This window comes from Callospermophilus lateralis, chromosome 7 (assembly GCF_048772815.1).
Source record: "Callospermophilus lateralis isolate mCalLat2 chromosome 7, mCalLat2.hap1, whole genome shotgun sequence".
NCBI classification, from domain to species: domain Eukaryota; kingdom Metazoa; phylum Chordata; class Mammalia; order Rodentia; family Sciuridae; genus Callospermophilus; species Callospermophilus lateralis.
Genome location: NC_135311.1, coordinates 69,913,932 through 69,935,149, shown reverse-complemented (window position 1 = coordinate 69,935,149; position 21,218 = coordinate 69,913,932). Strand labels below are relative to the sequence as shown.

The following is a 21,218-nucleotide window of genomic DNA, read 5'->3' as shown; positions in this document are numbered from 1 at the left end:
CCTGGAAGCAGCTTTTCTACTGGCTCCAAAAGATCTTTGCTCCAGATTTTACAGGTAAGGTAAGGACATGGACAAGAGTGGGAAGAGATTTGCAAGGTTCTGGTAGATCTTAAAACATTTTATCCAGTATAGCGTGGCATTCTGCCTGACATGCTACATAATGGATCTAGTAAAGACTAAATTGTGGTGTAGCCACATAGACAGCAGAATTCATTAAGTGTCTGCTAAGTTTGTTTCCTGCTGAATCAGACACAATAGCAGTGGGGAGTAACTGAGGGTTCAAAATGTCTTAGTACTGTTTTTCTTCTTCTGCCACCTTATGTCCTATCATATAATTGTCACTAAGTGACATTTGTCTTTACTAACACCTGGTTTTGCTGTTTAAACTGTAGCCTGAATATTTTAAGAAGTTTTCATTATTTTCATGAGGGAGCAATAAATGAAAACGTCAACCAACATAAATATTTGCTGGCATTGTTAAGGACAAAAAAAGAAAAGAGAAAATAGAAAGAAAATAAAAAGAAAAAATTGAAACCCAGAGTGAACAATGAAGCAGTTTCTTGAAAAGAGCAATATATTGTTATCATATTGGCTTGCCCCCTAAACCCCAATGCCATCCACTCCTGCAATCTCCTTAGTCCCTTTTGTGTTGGTTCCTATTTTTTCTACTCCAGTGTCTCTGCTGTTAGGATCACTTAATTCAACAGCTCCATATTGCTGTCCTCTGGGATGCATTCTTTCCAACTGTGGTAGAGGCCCATGACTTTTATAAATGTACAAGATGCGAGAGTGGATCAAAACACATAGAAAACAAATGCACATTTGGGCTTATGGTGGATTAGATTTAATTTCCAAACTCAATATTGGTCTAGCAATTTTGTCACTCCTTGGAACTCCTTCCTCCTCTCAACTTCTTTCCATAGCACATGCTAATGAGTCTCATGTTTGTTTGATTTCCACATATCTCTTTGATCAGTGCCTTTTCCTTTCCCTCTAAACTTTGAACAAAACTACACAAAATAAATCAAAAGCAAACATAATAAAAACAGCAACAATAAAACATAAAACCCAAGCTAGACTAACATGGATTTAAAAAAGAATTGTTTTCTTCCAGAAAAATCTATCAACAACATTTCTTAGCATGTTCTTTTATTTCTTGGCATTTTTCTTCTTTGAACTTTTTCTCTCTCTCCTGCAAACCTCTTTTTTAAAAATAATAGCTGTACTGATATAAATACAGAGTCATTTACTTCCACTTTAGGAAACATTACTTCCACTTTAGGCTTAAAGAATTGAGTGAAATGCCAATGTGATAGCCAGTTACAGGGCTGAGAGATTGAAAATTAAATTTAACTCACTACAAATCCAAATGTGCATTTGTTTTCTATGTGCTTTTTAAAAATATTTTTTAGTTGTCAATGGACCTTTATTTTTTTACTTATTTATGTGTGGTGCTGAGAATCAAACCCAGTGCCTCACACATGCTAGGCAAGTGCTCTACCACTGAGCCACACCCTAAGCCCTGATTTCTATGTGTTTTGGTCCACTCTTACACTGTTTTCATTTATAAAAGTCTTGGGCTCTACTAGAGTGGGAGAGAATGCATCCCAGAGGCACACGCAGGCTGAGATGTAAATTGCAGAGCAGCAGTTATGAGTGTGGCTTGAACACTATAAATACTCAAAGATGTGCTAGAGATTTGGTCTTCTAAAAGCACTAAAGATGTTACGCAGAGAACACCTGGGAACAATATATAAAGCACTATTATTAATACACATGCTAATGCTATTCACAAGAAAGTCCAAAACCTTAAAGCTGTTAGCTCCCACATTAGTAAATTTACTCGAAAGCATGAGAGTTTGTAAGCTCAGAATATCTGTATACAGATTTAGTTATATAACTTCTGTTTTTATAGCTAATTAGTGTAGATTATAATTGGGAGTTGCCACATTTTTCTAATCTAAATATTATTCTCGCATCTGCTACATGTAAATCAGGCAGCCAGAATTCTACTAATCTAAGGTGCCAATATTGCAATAGCAGTACATTAAAATGGAAAGACACCTGGCATCTGAGCTTCTAAATTCATCATAAAATTGCCCCTTTCTGCAGTATAAGCATTCCCTGACTTCCATGCCCTGGAGCTGTGCCATGTGTGAAGGCAATTTGTGACTTCCTACTATTGTTTCCAAGCAGCAGTTTCTGTTTTGTCTTTCATCTAGAGGATTGACAGGGCTTTGGCTATGAGAAAGGGAGAGAATGGATCTTTATGGTTGTCAACAACAACAACAAAGAAATTCACAGCTTATATAGTCTGCTACAACAAGAGTCCAGAAGTATTCATTTAAGATGTCCATGAAAATAAAGTCAAACAGATAGTGAATTTTTAGTTTTGTAAAATGGCAGAAAACTCAAGAAGAATTTTAACAGTATGACAAGTCAGAAAAGCAAGAATTTGCTTAAAAATAATTTTACCAGAGACTCCTCAGATTACAGGAGCTAAAGAACAGAAGTAGAAATTGGTTAAAATTAATAAAAGAAGTTTTGTCTTCCGCTCATATAGCCAGTCATAAAATCATCATGCTTTGAACATTTGTTTCAATAAAGGGATTCATTAACTAAGTTAAAAGCACTTCAAAAGTACAGCTTTAAGAAATAAGCACCTGCAATTTATTTTTAATGCTAGATAATGGCTTAGAATTAATGCAATTCACTTTGGACCTGGACTTTAATAAGAGAAATACAAAAATTTATATTTGGCAAATAATCAAGCTAGGGACATAAAAAAAGGAATATAAGTAAACCAAAATCCAGGGGAAGGAGTTAGATACAAAGAGCCAGTAGGTAAGATTCAGGAAATAAATTTTTCTATGTCCACCAAATATTTAAGAATAAGCAAGGTAACTGATAGCAGGCCTAGGACTGACTGACTTTACCATGGTGCTCTTGATTATCTTTTTTTATATTTTGTTTTTTAATGTCTTCAGAAAGAGGCCATGCTGGGGAACAGTTATGTTTTCAGGTTCCGTAAGCAAAATGGCTTTCTCTGCTTAAAGACTAGAAATTGCTGCTCATCCCACCTCTTCCCTTGAAGACTAAGTAATATCCCAGATATGGCCTCAGAGACCTACATGCCCGGCCCTGTGTGCCTCATCGAGGACATGGAGGGGCAGCTAGTGGTCAAGCAGGAAGCCCTGCAGATCCTGTCGGCCATCACGCAGCCCATGGTGGTGGTGGCCATCGTGGGCGTCTGCAGCACAGGCAAATCCTACCTGATGAACCAGCTGGCTGGGAAGAAAAAGGGTGAGTGCCACCAACAGAGCTCTGCTGAGCCTTCTGTCCACCACACAATGGGCGTCCAGCATGGGGATGGAGGGGGAAAAGATAGTGCCAAGGAGGGACAGTGAAAACCAGTGTTTGGGCCACATCTGGGTCTTTTAATTGGAGAGATAAAAGGCAGGTTTCTGTCCCTGACATATAACTTTTTAAAAATGTCGATCTTAATGTCTTTCAGGGAGAAACACAATATATTCCCATCATACAGAATGAGATCAATGAAATAATTTCCATATTTATTTATATATGACAGCGGAATGCATTACAATTCTTATTACACATACAGAGCACAATTTTTCATAGCTCTGGTTGTAGACAATGTACATTCACACCAATTCCTGTCTTCATACGTGTACTTTGGATAATAAGATGGTCCATATGCATAATTATAAACTTTAAAAAATTCACTTGCATATTATTATAAAAACCATAAAAATTTTCCACTTACAGAATTTGACTTTATTTCCCCATTTCTCTATTGTAATGAAGATCGTATTTTCTGCTGTTTCCTTATTATGCTTTCCTTAAACCCTAACTCAATCATCAAGAAAATACACAAATTCTCGATCCCCTTCTCTGTGACAACCCCTGCACTCCCCTCTGCAGGCTTCTCTGTGGGCTCCACGGTGCAGTCTCACACCAAGGGAATCTGGATGTGGTGTCTGCCCCATCCTGAGAAGCCAGGCCACACCTTAGTTCTGCTGGACACCGAAGGCCTGTGTGATGTAGAGAAGGTAAGGACAGAAGATTCTTTTATGATTAAACTCCTTATCACTGAACATGCTTTGTACAAGGAGTTTTTCATTTTGTTTTTATAAATTTGTACTTTTACTTGACTGGACTATATTGCCCCTCATTTTTTTGTTTCTATTTTCAATAGTGTTTGGAAGCCTGAAGTGAGAAAATATATTTATAATGCAGAATGAGTATTAGAACTACATTGATGTTTTTGCTGAGTAGTTCCCAGTTATATAAAAATGGTGCAAATAAACTCACTTTACAAGCTTATATGGTTAGTAGTGGGCACAGGATGAGATGAACTTCTGTTCAAATCAGGGCTCTGGCACTTTTCGCTTTCTGACCTTGACAAGAAGAGTGAGTCTCCCTAAATTTTTTAATATTCTTTTTGGTCTTATCCAACTCATCATAGGAGAAGTGGACACATGGATCTTTTTTACTGCATAGGTCCTTTCTAGTTATATTCTAATAAGTATTTAGGAACAAGTTCACAGAAGAAAATGAATTAGATTTGTACAACTTGACCATTCCATAAAGATACCTATCATAACTAATTACAAGCTACTCAAGCAAAGTCACTAAACTCAGACTTGAGACGAGATGTACATAGTTGACTCTCATGAGCTGGTTTTTGCAACTAACCAAACTTTCTCTTGAACGTCCACTGTTTGCTTTTTATGTTTTGATTTTGATTTTTACATTTGATTTACCTACCAAGATGCAAAGATAGTAATCAAAAATTTCAGCTTCAGTTTCCTTACAAAATGGAGATATTAATAATGAGTTCATCCCACAGCATTAAAATTAGAAAAGATCAGTAATGTGAACTCCCTTGTGGATAATAATTATTTGATAAAATAGATATATGTATTGTTCACATAGGCTGATTTTGTTTTAGTACCTGGAAAACCTTCATTTTAACTATTCTGGTTACCCCATTGACTATTAATTTTGCATTTTTCTATCAGTGGTTATAAGTGGGACTCTGGAGTTAGAAATGTATGCTTTAGGGTAAAATTATCAATGAGAAAACTATGGAAGTTCATGTGTTTGATCACTTGTGTTTTCCCTGCTTAACACTTGTACATCAGAATCTTATTTTCAATGATAGTTCATTTGGAAATGCCATTTGACATGACTTACATTTGTTTGATTTCTAGGATGATGATAAGAATGATACCCAGATCTTTGCTCTGGCAATCCTTCTGAGCAGCACCTTTGTATACAATACCATGAACAAAATTGACCAGGGGGCTATTGACCTACTGCAGTATCCTTATGAGGTTCAGGATGGCACCAAGCCACAGAGAACGCCATTCATCAGCTGCAAGTCTGTGAAACTTTGTAAATCCCCCAAATGAAAATGGGTAGACACTGAATGTACAGTCAAGAGGCCTCATATTCACTGATGATGAAATGTTGATTTGTTAGTTGCCAAATGTAAAATGCAGGTTTAGGAAACATGAAATCAAATATGGGCTTAGATGCTGTGCTATTTCTTCTACTTTTCCTTAATCATCTCAGCAATATGACAGAACTGACAGATATACTCAGGGCAAGAACTTTGCCTGACATTGGAGTGAAAGATGCTGATGACATTGGAAACTTCTTTCCAGACTTGGTGTGGACTCTAAGAGACTTCTACCTAAGCCTGGAAAGAGATGGACAACTCATGACAGCAGATGAATATCTGCAGAATTCACTGAAGATGAAGAAAGGTAAATAAATGCTTTGGTTTTGGAAATAAGAAGGAAAGTAACCCAAGAAATGATCTCTGGGTATCATTCTTATCATCATCCTAGAAGTCAAAAAAAAAAATGATCTCTTTTTGGGTAGAAGGCTAAATGTATAATTTTCCCTATTTTTCCACCTAGCTGTTTTAAAAATAATTAATGAATATTATTGATTTCAAATGAAGTAATATGTTTAATATCAAAATTTATTACTCCCTTGTTCTTGGGGAAAATTCTTTTCTTTTTTCTTTCCCCTGATTAGTTATCCTTAATATTTTTCTAAAGGTATATAAAGACACAATAAGTTGAGTAACACCGGGGAAAGGACATATATTTGAGGAGAATAGATTAAAGTGAATGTAAATTCTAAAGAAAATAAATACTGTTTTTTTCTTCTCCAGGTAGTGATCAAAGAACACAAAGTTTCAATTTGCCTCGTCTTTGTATTCAGAAGTTCTTTCCAACAAGGAAGTGCTTTGTCTTTGACTCACCCACTCACCAGAAGAAGGTCTCCCAGCTAGAGACACTGAAGGAGGATGAGCTGAGTTTTCAGTTTGTGCAACAAATGGCAGAATTCTCTTTCCACATCTTCAACAAGTCCAAGATCAAGACACTTCCAGGAGGCATCAAGGTCAATGGACCTTGTGAGTATCTCTTTAAGGATTTCCCTTCTATTCAACATAATGTGTAACATGTAAGAAGGTCCTTGGGTCAACATTGCATAAACAATTACCACTGTGCAAATCATTTGCACCATGTTTGTAAAAGCTATAGTGAATACAAAAAGTATTTCTAGTATTTGTTTTAGTAATGCCTATAAGGTTACATGAAATAGGAACATGATGAAGTTAGATATTTTATCCTTCAGTCAACCCCTGTTCATTTAGATTACTCCCCGTAGGTTGGCAGCATTTGTTCAACAAATAAATTAGATGCATGTGGGGGTCACAATTTTAGTAGATATAGTGACACATACCTGTTCCCTGTGAAAACAGAACTTGGTTGCTACAAGTATTGAACTAAGGTCCAGTATTGAATTAGACCTTCGAAAGATATCCAATCAGACTTCTTCTTGCTCTACCTTTACCTAACAACTTCAGGTTTCATAACTTTGTAAATGATTGTTGTATTATTGAGGAAGTAGAAAAATGACAAAGAAGGAAAACCAGGAAGTTCCAACACAGAATAAGGGACAATTGGTCTAAATTGTATAATTTGCTTCTTTTCAGAGAATGGTATCTATCATACTAACTTAAATACTTAAAAAAAATGAGAGAAGAGAAAATTTTGAAGAAAATGGAAATCCAAGGCAGAGGGAAATAAAAGGAGGATCAAAGAGGCAAAAAATCCAACTACAGGAATGTGCATGATATTATATGATCATCTGCTTATTTCTCCATGGAGAAGGATTAAAATCATACAGTCATATATCTTGGGGCTGGAGTTGTGGCTCAGCAGTAGAGCGCTTGTCTAGCATGTGTGTTGCCCTAGGTTTGATTCTCAGTACCATATACAAATAAGTAAAAAAAAAATCATCAACAACTAATAAAAATATTTTTTAAAAAATCATAAAATCATATATCTAGACATTTTCCCTATTTTCTTCTTTAGCCCCTATTTCTTTTCCCAAAGAAGGAAATACCTGTCTTCTTAATCTCACAATTTCCTAAAGAAAGTTATCTACTGGTCAGAAAATTGTTGAATGAATGTTATCAGAATTAATTGACATTAATGAATCAATTAGTCAATTGTTTCATTGACTTTTTATGCAAATAACAACAGGATCTCTTCCTCTGTGCAGGTTTAGAGAACCTGGTGCTGACCTATGTCAACGCTATCAACAGCGGGGATCTGCCCTGCATGGAGAATTCATTCCTGGCCCTGGCCCAGAGAGAGAATGCAGCTGCAATAAAAAGGGCACTTGCCCACTATGACCAGCTGATGGGCCAGAAGGTGCAGCTGCCCACAGAGACCCTCCAGGAGCTGGTAGACCTGCACAGGGCCAGCGAGAGAGAGGCCATAGAAATCTTCAAAAAGAACTGTTTCAAGGATGAGGACCAAAGTTTCCAGAAGGAATTACAGGTAATTGTGTGTTTAATTCTAATTCATGTGGTTTAGGGTTAACAGAAGGAAAAACATTACTGTGAATAACACAATAAGACCTTTTTAAGAAAAACAATTCCTATTAGACTAGAAGATAATGATATTTGCCTATGTGTACATATTGTCACTTTTCATTTGTAAACAAAATGTAAATACCTGGACCCTTTAGGGTCTGAAGTTTTCCTCTATGCACACAGCTCAACTTTACCATGTTACACCCAAGAGCTAAATATGAATTGATTTCATTCCTTTAAAACATTGTATTTACAGGGGATAATATTGGCCAAAATATATTGTTGTATTCTTTGCATGTTTAAATACATAAAAACAAATCCCATCATTATATACAACTACAATGAACCAATAAAAATGTGAAAAGAAAAAAATTGTATTTACAAAGTCATGTTTTATCTTTTTATTAAGCAGAGAGAATTGTCATTTGGGTTTGCTAAAGTATGAGCTATCTAGGATTAATAGAGCAAGTTGGCGTCATTCCAGCTAATTATTCACTTCTACTTCTTGAAGGTAGAAAAATCCTGAAACCAGAAATGCTGAAAAAGAGTAGGCTGCATTTAAAATGAGGATTTGAGTTTAGAGGTCTGTGGACATAAGATCACATCTAAAGCAGAAATGCAAGACAGGGGTTTCAGGAAATTTCACACCCAAAAGTAAATGCCATATTTTATAGACTATCATTCTTGTAACTATTTCAGGTTTGCTGGGAAGGGTATAGTCTTGCTTATATTCTTTGACGTTTCTTAAATAAATAGAGAATCTCTTTAAAAATAAATTTCAGAAAGACTGAGGTGTTGCTAATATCTCCGTGGGTTCTTTCCCTTTGAAGACCCTACTAGATGCAAAGCAGAATGACATTTGTAAGCAGAATGAGAAAGCCTCTTCAGATCGTTGCTCAGCTTTACTTCAGGATATTTTTGGTCCTCTGGAAGAAGCAGTGAAGCAGGGGCTTTATTCTAAGCCAGGAGGCCATAATCTCTACCTTCAGAAGACAAAGGAGCTAATGACAAAATATCATCAACAGCCCAGGAAAGGAATACAGGTATTTCCCAGGATTCTATCTATTAATTATGTGAAATGCTGAGGTGCCTGTTTAAAAAACCATTGAGGACAGGACATGCACGCAGGAACAGAGGTGCAGTTTATGTCTCTGCCTCAGAGTTACTCTGTAACTGAATGAGCATGCCTGGGAATTATGTACCTGGTGTTGGTATTTTAGCACAAGATGTGGGTGTGCTAATGATAGCTGTGGAATTAATCTGAACCATCACCATAATCACCAGAATTCTATTGCAAACATGAGTACTGACTGCAGCAAAGGGACCATTTTTGGCTATACAGAACAGAATTCCAATTATTGTAACTTATTTAAGAAAAACTATAATTGGTTTATATATCTAAAATCAAAAGTTTTTAATATGAATACTTTCCAGAGTTCAAACAGTGTCCTCAGTTGTCTTCCTTTCCTTTTCCTTTCCAACCCCTCTTTCATTATTCTGCTCCATTTTCCTGATAATTGGCTTCATTTTCAAATAGACTTGCCCCACATGACAACCGGGAAGATACAACTGAATAAAAGTTCAATTCCTCTTAGTGCCTCAATCCTCTGGGAACAGAACATGTCTTTCCCAGCCTCCTTACCAGTCTTTAAAACACTCAAGTTGCAGTATTTTTCCTTCTGTGAATAAGTTCTTTTCATCAGATGGCCTTGGGTGCTCTGATTGGCCCAGCCAGGTTCTGAACCCCACCTGTGGAGAGGTTTGATGTACCTCTCCATCAGGTGCAGGCAGAGCGCCTTCTAAGAGGAAAAGATGATTGACAGAACAACAAGTATAATTGTATCACATTGCTAAACACAATTTCCTGGATCTTACTGTGTGTTTTTGGGGTTCCAGGGTGAGGAAGCTCTAAACAAGTATTTAAAGTCCAAAGAGTCTGTGCGTAACGCTGTTCTACAGACAGACCAGGCTCTCACAGCCAAGGAAAAGGAGATGGAAGGTGAGAAGAGAACAGAAGTAATGCAAGAAAGACAAGAAATGTCCAGAAATTTGAAATTCATGGACCCTGGCCTAGCTGAGATCATTCACCTAGAGCAAGACAGACAAAGAGGCTTCTAATCCCCACAGGTGGTATCTGAATATGGCAGGATCAGTTGCAGTATGGTTATCTGGAAGGAAAAACAATGGCAGGAATTTTCTGTGTGGGTTGGAACAATAAGGAATGAGAATGGGAGGCCCAAAGGTGGGACAGAGCTGTCCTAGAAGGTTTATCCTTTTCCTTGTTCTCCTCAGAGGCACATGTGAAAGCAGAAGCTGCCAAGGCTGAAGCAGAAAGTGTGGAGGTGATTCATAGTCAGATGCAGCAAATGATGGAGGAGAAGGAGAGACTCCATCAGCAGCAAATAAGACAAATGGAAATAGAAATAGCAAACATTTTGGCACAGCAACACAGGAATGTGGCACGTCAGCTCCAGGTATTGAATCAGTTGTTTCAGCCTAGGGTTATGTTTCTGTCCTTTCTCCATAAGGATAAGAGCATGAAACAGTGAGGGGAGATGAAGAGTACTAGGGTGGCTCAGGGCAGGGACTGTGGAATCAGACCGCAGGGTGTGCATCCAAGCTCCACTGTTACCAAATACATGGTGTAAGCAAGTTATCTATGTCCTCTGTGCCTGTTTTCCTCTTGCATAGAATAGAAATGGGGGTTAAACATATTTGTGAAGTTATTGTGATAAGCAAGTTCATTAATATTTGGATTTAGAATGGTGAGTGGAGTAGAATAAGAATATAAATTATTAAATCTATAGCAAGGCATTTCTGTCCCACAGTGATTAGCCTTTTCTGTTAATTTGTTAATGAAAAATGCTTTGCCCTGATTATATCAATTTCATCTTGCATTTTGTCTTTGCTGTTGTCCTTGCCTCGGTCATCTCTGGTTCTTATGGCCTTGAACTTACAATGCTTGTTTCACCAAGTCCTGTAGTTTATCATCACTCAATAAGCAGGAGTTCTTCTCTCCCAAGCACTGTACAAAGCCCTCTGCATGCATTCTCTCATCTATTTACTGTGAAGCAGAGCTGTTGTGTCCCCAGTTTTATATGAGGTTAGCGATGCCCCAAGGAGATAATTAAATGTGAGTATCTCACACCCTTGTGAGGCATTGAAGCTGCCTTTCCCATTAGTGGTATCCTCAGTGTTGTTGCTCCCTAGATTCTTTGGCGAATTCCTGTGGGAACACCTCATAAGATGTGTTCTTATGACATCCCGACATTTTCCCTGGCTTACCATGGAATCTGTGGATACCAGATTTTCAGTATCTACCCCAGGGTATTTTGGGGATTATAGCTCTTTTCTGAAAGGCATTATGGGCAAACTCTGGTGTTTCATCCCCTCATTCTTTTCTTGTACTTCTCCCTCCAAAGTTTGGTGACCTGGACAATTTCCCTCATCTAAGACTCAGACCTCGCCTGACTGAACATCACCTAGATATTCTGTTTTTGTGTCAGTTTCTTCTCTTACAAACACCGTTAATATTTTCCTAAAGATGGAAAAGAGGATTGGGAAAGAGGATTGAAGTCAAGTTGTGACTAAGATTACTCAAGGAAACCGGGTAGCGTAGGTGAAAAGCGAGCCTTGGGATGGAATTCTACAGATCCCAACATTTCAGGGACTGGATGTTTCTGGAACTAGAGAAAGAGGAATGTGACTAACTATAGAAGTACGATGGACCTACCTGAGTGGAAAAGAAAAATATGGAAATGTCTATTGTTTCTGCGCATGAAAGGTAGTAAGGACAAGTCAGTGGTGTAGGCAATCAGAATGAGGCTGACCTTGCTTTTTGCTAAGTTTTATTGTTTGTATTTATTGCTTCTCAGGCAAGTGGTGACATGATTCCTCAAGCTCAAATCACCAGGTTTCATGATCAGATCCAGCATCTCCACCGTGCTAGTGATTCATGTATCATACTCTAACGTACTGAAAACATCAGAGCTTCCTCTTCCTATTTCTTTTCACTGAAGATGAGAAACTAGAAAATGTGGGACAATGAACATTTAAACAATCCCAAAGCCTTTTGCCTAATCTTTCAGTTTGTCTCTAGGTATGACAAGTTACCTAGGTGTTATTAACCACAGTCAAATGGAAATCTTTCTAGGTTTTGGCCTCTGTTCAGCATCACTCCTGCTGCTGGCCCAGTGCTAGATGCCATCAAAAGGTGGCCCCAATGGTAAAGTTAAAACAATGTGCCCTTCTCAACTGGGTGAAGGCTGCTCTTCTATGAGCAATGGTGCAAATCATCAGCATTGTCAGTTGACCTCTGCATGGAGAAATTCCAAGCTTAAAGCTCTATAGGATGAAAGGAAATACTACTGTGAAATTGTGTCATGTGCTTAAGGGCTAAAGAGAAAGCCTTTTCCTTTGCATTCATCCTCATCTGAGTTAGTTCATAACTCAGAGAATTTTATAATAGAAAACATTGGTCTTAATATTTGTGTATTATTTGAAATCCTTTAGACCTCATAAATAATAGGCATAAGTAATGTGTAATGTGCCAAAATTCTGATGATGCTCATTTAGTTTTATACTTGCTATATGTGAAAGTTAAATCATCATAACCTTTGCAGTCTTTTGTGAGAGCCTGTTGATTATTTAAAAATATTGATTAAAAGAATGTATCTGTTAATACATAGTTTTAACTATAAAATATTATTAAGCCATAAATATATTATGGTTTTAACTCTTTTTAAAAATGTTTCACAGTAGTTAAATTCTATGGGGAAAACTTTTAAATTTTCATCAGGAGATTAGGAATTTCTTTAAAACTAGAATTAAAATACACTTTGCTATGCCTTTCTATTTGTTTTGTTTAATTTCCAATAAAAGTTTTTAAAATTGTAGGAATACTCCACAAAGTTACATTTCTTTATCCCTTATAACTACTTAATTATGTAAAGAATTTCCAGTGGGGAGATATTAGAAGTGCATCATTTATTTTTTAGTTGCTCAAAATGTGATTTACTTATCTATAGAAACAAAGCACATTAGTGTTAATATCTGTACTTTTTCTTCTGTTCTTTGAGAGTTTTATTTCTCTAAACTTCTTGTATCAGCAAAGGTATGCCTGCTCAGCTATGTTTCTGGACTTGACCTCAACTCCACAAGGTACCAGCACACTCGCTGAGCATTTGTTTAGCAATACTCTATAGGTATCTTTGTGAGTTATGCAGACCACATAACAGAAAATAACATATATTTTACACCTGAGGAAATGGCATAGTCAGAAAGAACAACTTTCTATATCATTACTACTCATTTTCAACACACTTTTAAAGCTGGGTCATAGCATAATTAATCTACTTATCCAAAGTTCCCACCATTTATACTGTTAGTCCAGACCACACTACAAATAATCTGACATCTAGCTCACTAACACTTCTCTAGTATCTCCCCACCAAATAAGGGGTCTTTTCCTTAGAAATCTCTAGAGGAGCAGTGGTCCACAGACTTTCCTTCCCACCAGCTTCCTTGGCTCCCATGTGTCCCCACATACTCTGTCACCTAGAACAAAACTGTGTCACTGGATACAAAATGACAAGAAAAGGCACTGAAAGATGAACAGGGACAGTTTTTTAGAACTATTAAGAACTAGACTATGTTTTCTGACCCCACTGATCTTATTATTATGAAATTAAATGACTAAATTATTTAGGTATAATAAGAAGTGAGGAAATAGATTCTCTCCTGGAGTCTCCATATGAATCACAAACCCGCTAATGCCTGAGATTAGACTCGCAGACTTCTGATTTCCAGAATTGTAGAGTATAAGCTTACATTTTTTTAAATATTATTTTAGTTGTAGATGGATATGATACCTTTATTTATTTATTTTTATGTGGTGCTAAGTATCTAACCCAGTGCATCACCCATGCAAGGTGAGGGCCCGACCATTAAGCCACAAACCCAGCCCTTGCTCTTATTGTTTCTTTCTTTTTTTTTTTTTGGAACATATTTATTTTTATTTTTGTAGTTGTAGATGGATACAGTACTTTTATTTTATTTATGTATCTTTATGTGATGCTAAGGATCGAACTCAGGGTCTCACAAGTGCTAGGCAAGTGCTCTACCACTGAGCTACAACACCAGCCCTTTCTAGCATATTTTAAGAGATAATTTTACTGAGCGTCCTGAGTAAATGTATATTTCCAACATTTCTCAAGTTCTATGTTCTCATATAATAGAAGCTTCTATACCACATGTGCCATTTTTCTCTGAGCATTTTAATTTATTATTACTGAAATGTTTTTTAGAAACTCAGATCTCACTCTTATTGTTTTGAGTCATTTAGTTGGTGGTCATTTGATACAACACAATAGTAAACATGTACAACTTCTTTATTCCTTAGCATCGTAAGTAGTTAGTAATAGCAGCTAATATTTTTTCAGGATTTACCATGTGCCAGTTGTGGTCCCTGTAATAACACATATATTGCTCACAAAATCCTATGAACATGAAGTATTGCTTTATTGTAATTATCATTACTTAAAACATTTTTATGTTTATTAGTGGGACTATTATTAAAGTTATTAAATTTAAGTCACTGAAGATAATTAAGTCATCTCAAGGCAATACCACAGGAGCCTTTTGAATATGGACCCCACATTAATAACCATTTTGATATTGTCTTTCTTGTGGTGCTTAATAAAACAATAGTAAGTAATATGTTAAAATTTAGAGAGAATTAGTGAAAGAATGAAAACCAAAAGCACAGTGTGAAAACAACATAAACGTACTCAACACAAAAAAGCAGACACATTGTTAAAAATCAAGGTTAAAAATGTGATAATGACTCTTGAATGTATAGATCACCAGTGGAACAGAATAGAAAGTCCAAAATAAACTTTATAGGAAGTATGGAGAGTAAAGGTGGACTTCTAAATAGAAAGAAACAACTGCATGGCAAACTTAGAAAGAGACTAAATCAGAACCAGATCTCACATTCTACACTGAAACAACAACAACAAAAAAGTTTAAAGTGTAACAATATAAACTGTATTTAAGAAAACAGAGGTTATATTCTTTATGAACCTATAGGAGAGGGCCTTTCTATGAGTCAAAAGTATCTTGAAACTTCTCTTGATCCTATATCTCAATCAGTTATAACACAATGCCTTCATCCTTTTCAAAGCAGATTCTGACGAATTATATCCCCTTCTCTGTTTTTCAAAATTATGAAATATGACACATTCAGAGGAGTACATCAAATATAAAGCATATAAATTATAAAAATCACACCCCAGAAACATAAATTGAGCATTGCTAAAACCCCAAAAGAGTGTATTTCAACCTCTGACTACCCTACTAGAGACAACCAGTATCACAACTTTTGAATTCCTCATGGATTATATCATATACAAATGATGTCTGAAATAACGTAACTTAGTTTGACCTTCTTTCTAGATAAATCAGATTTTATTGCATGTCTTCTTTTGTACTTTGCTTCATTTCCAAAAAGATATCAATAAGATTCTTCTATTTCATTATGTAGTTGGAAATGTATATATTGTATATAGTAAAATCACTTTGTTTATTATACTATTGATAAATATATAAATTCTCAGGTTTATCTTTTCTGAAATATTATTCAGTTGATTTTGAAATATGTATGTGTGTGTGTGTGTGTGTGTGCATACATGCACAATTCCCTTGTGTAACGCCCCTAGGAATGGACTTCCTAAGGTTAGAGGAAGTGAATCCTGTCCTTTTTTTTTTCTTTTTTTTTTATTGGTTGTTCAAAATATTACAAAGCTCTTGACATCTCGTATTACATATATTAGATTCAAGTGGATTTTGAACTCTATGGGAGTTCAATAAAAAAATGGGAATCCTGTCCTTCTACATCAGCTTTGCCATGACTTCAGAGTCTTTCTTGTATAGTATGATGGTTTCCACACCAAAATTGCTCACATTTTGAAGTACAGGGGCTGTACTGTATATGGTAATGTGTTGTATCTTATTGAGACATTAATTTGCATTTTTCTCAAATAAATTAGGTGCAACACTTCTTCATGTGTTTGTATACTAGTTCTTTTTCATGTTTTGTGATGTCTTTTTCTATCATATTCTGTCTTTTTCTTGATTTTTAGGCGTTCCTTAAATATAAAGGATATGAGTTTCCTGTGTGTTATATGATGTGTCAATGTCATTTCTCATTCTGTGATTTGCTTTAACACCATTTATGGAATTTTAGTGAAAAGAATTTTTGACTGTAGTCAACAACATTTTACTTTATGGTAGGAGGGATGTATGTGTGATTGCCTGTGTGTATCTTCACATCTATCGACATGGTGCTCCTTATCTAAATATTTTTCTAAATGTGTGTCATTTGACCTTCATATGTATCTATAAATTTCTGCAAAAATTTAAGATCTATGTAGTGTGAATTATGGGTTCAAAGTATTTTTCTGAAAAAGGATGACCTATTTTCCCAAAACAATTTAAACAGAAGATGACCTATTTTCCCAAAACAATTTAAACAGAAGTCTTTGTCTCCAAACTCATGAAGAAATTGTAAGTTTGATAACAATATATGACTGTTTATTTTGCAACTCTCCCAATTCTTTGGGCCTGTTGACCCACTCAAGCACAAATATAATGATGTATTACAAACTAAAGGATCATAAGAATTATGTCTTATTTCTACTGTGCTCAGTCTTTCTACAATGTTCATCAAAAATTTCTTGGCTATACTTAAACATTTGCGTTTCTATCTTAATTTTTGGATCATTCTGTACCTCCCAGAAAAAAATCATATTTTTTCTTGGATTACATTGAATCCATTAATATTTGTTTTCATTGTTTTTATAATTTGTAAAACTCTGTATTTACAATTAATAGACAAGTAAAACGAAGGCTAGTAGAATAGAGGAAGAGAGGGGAGGGGAAGTGTGAGGGGAGATGGAGATCATGAACTGAAATGGATTTTCATTCATGTTTGAGTTTATCAGGATGAACCCAGAAACTATGTGTAACCATTAAGCTCTAATAAAAAATAAAATAAAAATTTTAAAAACTCTGTATTTACATTTATTTACAAACATTGTCACTAGGTAAAGAATTTGGAATTGCCATTTTCTATTCAATATCTTAGAGATGTTTTTCTATTTTATCTCACTTGTAGAGTTTCCATAAACAACTGCTCCTATTTTTATTTTTAATTCCTCATATGTAACATTTTCTCTAGTTGCCTCCAAAATGCTTACTTTATATTAGGTTTTATTATGTTGCCTATGATGTGCATGAGTGTGTTTTCCTTGCATTTATTCTGCTCGGGTTCTCTGAACTTGTGGACCTGTGGTTTGTTGTCTTTGAGTAGTTTCAGAAAGCTCTCAGCCATGTTCTCTTCCCTTTCCATTTTGTCTTTTGGAATCTCAATCATATTTACAGTAAACTCTTTGACATTGCTTTTGGGGATGCCCCAAGCTACTGGGAACTCAGCTATCATTGACTGTACTCATGAATCTCTTTGTGCTGCTGTTTAGTTAATTTCTATTGACCTTTTTTCAGGGGCTTTGATTCTTCTCTCTGTTATGTTCATGTATATTATTTTTTTGAGCCCACTGAAGAATTCTTCATTACTAATATTGTGATTTGTGGTTCACAGAGTTTCCATCTGACTGTCAACAATTTCCACTTTCTTGCTGCAAATCCACATCTGTTCATGTATATTGATCACCTTTCTGCTAGAATCCTTAAACATCATACATATATAATTCATCATAATATATATTTCTATATATGTTGCTTGCTTTAGCTCTTTAAAATCAATAGTTTTAACTTCATTTTCCCATGTGTCTCATAATTTTTTAAATCAATCATTGCTGAAGAAATAGTTGAGAAATGTATTATAATATTTGTGATGGAAATAGACATAGCTCTTTTGTATTAAGATGTTTGGGGCAAGCATCGGTTTAGTGTCATCATACTTCAGCTGGATTTGAGTTTGGTTTTTATGGATAGCTACCTTGAAAGTACCACAAGCCTGAACTTTCATCAGTGACGTTCTGTAACAACATTAATCTTTAGGTAAGGTCTGGTGTGCTAGAAAGTCTGTCTCAATATTGCTGTGACATTTCAGTTTTAGCAGACTCTGCATAGCTATCTTACATGGATATCAAAAAAGTGATACTATTCCTGTCTGAGCATATTCTCCAGACCCCAAATTGAGTACATGTAAAAACAACAACAAACAAAAAAATCGAAGAAAACCACAAATTAAAGCAAAACTGTTTCTAAAGAAGATACTACATTTATTTTGGGGGTTCAACTAATGGAACAGAGAAGAACTTTATTTCAGTTAAATAAAGTCTCATTAAACTATCAGTTTAGGAAACTATTTCAACAAGCTTTCCTTAATTAATATTTTAACTTTTATGAGGCTTACTAAATATCATTTTAAGAGATGTTCTTTCTTGCAACAGCTTGAAATCATGGAGTGAGAAGAATGATGCCAAATTTGCTTTTTTCTTCCATTATCAAATAATGATCATAAATCTTCCTTATGGTCAGAAAGAACAAATAAGCCTGAGTATCTTTTAGAGTCATATCTTCATACCTGCATGAACAAAATGAAAACAAACAAAATATATATAAGAGAGAGAGAGAGAAGGAGAGAGAGAGAGAGAGAGAGAGAGAGAGAGAGAGACTAAAAAGACACTCACATTTTAGATCCCATTAATAGAGAAAGGACTGTTGCTATTTAGGCTTGCAACAATGTGCATGTCTACTAGGTATGTCCCTCTGTGTCTCAGTAACTATAAGGCCACTGTACTTAGCCCAGCTTGGATTCAGCACCAGAAATTGCCAAGTTAATTTCAGGATTAAAAAAATTCTCTATATATATCAGAGTTATACTAAAAGTTTGCCTTTAAATATTGTGTGATTATATTTTACATGAGGAGTTCATGGCGACCTAGATAGAGGTTATATTTTTTCTAACTATACTGCAAGCTGGTATGGCCAAAGAGAGTAAATATAGATTATTTGTACATCTGTGTCACAGAATTTGAGCCTGCACTCCACAAATTTCTCATTCCTCTCTTTCTGTCTGAACCTTGCAGATGAGTAAAATGACTTCTTGGGAACAGAATCAAGGGATGTCAGGAGCCAGCCTTCCTGGATGGTCCTGTGGTGCAGGGCTTACCCTCAAGCCAAAGGGGAAGGGACATAACATATTTTCCAAGCTGTAGCAACAGCCTCTTGATGAGTTCTCTCTTTCTCCATTATCTCCTCTTTATGCTTTCTTTGCTCCTGCTATCAGAGTGACAGTAGTGAAAAATAAAGGCTGAAGCATGCCTCTGAAAGACAGTCCATAGCCCAGGTGGCCACTGATCTTTCAGTAAGCCCACCACCTGCAGTGACACAGGTTAACCTGAACCATTTACTTTTTGTCATTATATACTCTCTCTCATTCCATTTCTTTGCTCTAAAATAAATGTTCTACAATATCTCCTTGCTAAATTTGAGGCATCCTTCAAGATTCTAAAGAAATGGAGCCTCCTTGTGATGACTTCTGCAACTTATCAAATATAATTTATCATTGTTGATAGAGATGCTCAAACACTTTGTACATTAACACAGATCCCTTCTCACTTTGTTTTGTAATTCATGCCTCTTCAAGATAAAGTTTTATTAAGAACTGAGAAGGTTGCTCTTTCTTTACATATTCAGTGGTTCTCACATTGGGTTACATTTTACCAGTATAATATGCCCTCAAGAGTTGAAGGAAAAAAATAGCATTTTTCAATTTTATATAAAGACAATTGAAAAACTTGATCATGAAATTTACTTTGATGCTCTTTAAGAAGAGTACAATTAAAAAGCTATGTTAGGAAAGAGTGTTTATACATTCACTCTAAAGGTGAACTTTCTTATTAAAGTGTTTTACCACTGACTTAGACATTGAAACTAGGATTAGTTTACAGTTCTCATGATCTATAATCATTTTACCTCTGATAATTCCTGCATTAACACAGGACCCTTTGGAGTATACCTCATATCCAAACCAAAATATTATGCTCCTGATTCTCAAAAGCTCATGTCCATCTCACAATGCAAAATGCATTCAGTCCATTACTAATAGTATCATTTTCTTAACAGTTTCAGATTGCCCAAATATCCACATCCAAAGTCTCTTTTGACACTCCTGGGAAACTATTGGCTATGACACTCTATAAAAACCAAAAGCAAGTTACATATATCTAATAAGTAATGGCACAGAGTCAACCTTTCCATTCTAAAAGGGAGGAACTGAGGCATAGAAAAAGGGATGGGACCAAAACAAGATCAAAACCTCACCAGGCAAACAGATCCTATATCTCCACATACAGCATCTAGGACCCATGGTAGCAAGAGGTGTACAAAAAAAGGCTTAGGCAGCTGTGTTAGAGCCATTCATTTCCACTGGAATATTTTGAGGAATGGTACAAAATGCATTTAAGAACTCTGACCCCAAGAAGTCAAGAAAGAAAAGCATTTATTCATCAACTTCCATCCCTTTGGGATGAAGACTGATCCCACAGGCTTATCTTCTAGTTTGTACAGGAATGATTTTAAGTGTGTTCTAATGAGAGATCCAGTCTGAGCATTAGAGAAGTCTTAGGGTAGGAAAAATAGCATAGGCATAGGCCTGAAGCAGAGTACTCACCAACATGAAACTTGTTCCAGCCCAGGTAGAACTGGTTCAGTAACATAATCTGGAGTGTAAATTGGACTATAAGGAATATAATTTAGTCTCCCTCTTCTCCAGTAGGACCAGTCCATGATAGAGTCTCTTCAAAAAGTGTATCCGTATGGGTTATGGGTTATGGTCATTTATGTGACCAAAACACCTGACCAGAACAACTTAGAGGGTGGGGGGGGGGGAGTTGACTTTTTTTTTTTCCTTTTAGATCCTGGTTTCAGAGGTTCAGTCCACTGATGGCCAGCTTCATATCTCTAGGCCCAAGATGAGGTGGAACATCATGAAAGAAGAGTACAGTGGAAGGTAACTGCTTAATTCATGGTAGCCAAGAAGGAGAGAGAGATGTGGTGGTGATGATGGAGAGAGACAGAGACAGAAAGAGAGAGCGAGAGTAAACAAAACATATACTTCAAAGAAATGACCTTAGTGACCCACCTCTACCAGCCATGCCTGCCTTGAATTACCCCCCAGTACAGTAATCCTTTCAAATATTAATTCATTGATTATATTATAGCTCTCATAATATAATAATTTCATCTCATGTATTAACACAAGAGC

At 36.0% G+C, this 21,218-nt stretch overlaps 1 protein-coding gene across 1 annotated transcript in view; it reads left to right on the top strand.

Annotated features, from left to right (window-relative positions):
• The first annotated feature begins 3,113 nt into the window (after positions 1-3,113).
• The window catches only part of LOC143405201 (guanylate-binding protein 5-like), a 30,857-nt gene continuing 12,752 nt past the window's right edge, over positions 3,114-21,218 (top strand). Inside the window, exons 1-8 of the mRNA XM_076863575.1 lie at positions 3,114-3,303; positions 3,943-4,070; positions 5,235-5,344; positions 5,599-5,792; positions 6,209-6,451; positions 7,609-7,889; positions 8,755-8,967; positions 9,821-9,923. Coding sequence (XP_076719690.1) covers positions 3,114-3,303; positions 3,943-4,070; positions 5,235-5,344; positions 5,599-5,792; positions 6,209-6,451; positions 7,609-7,889; positions 8,755-8,967; positions 9,821-9,923 — 1,462 coding nt within the window. The remainder of the gene's footprint in view (positions 3,304-3,942; positions 4,071-5,234; positions 5,345-5,598; positions 5,793-6,208; positions 6,452-7,608; positions 7,890-8,754; positions 8,968-9,820; positions 9,924-21,218) is intronic.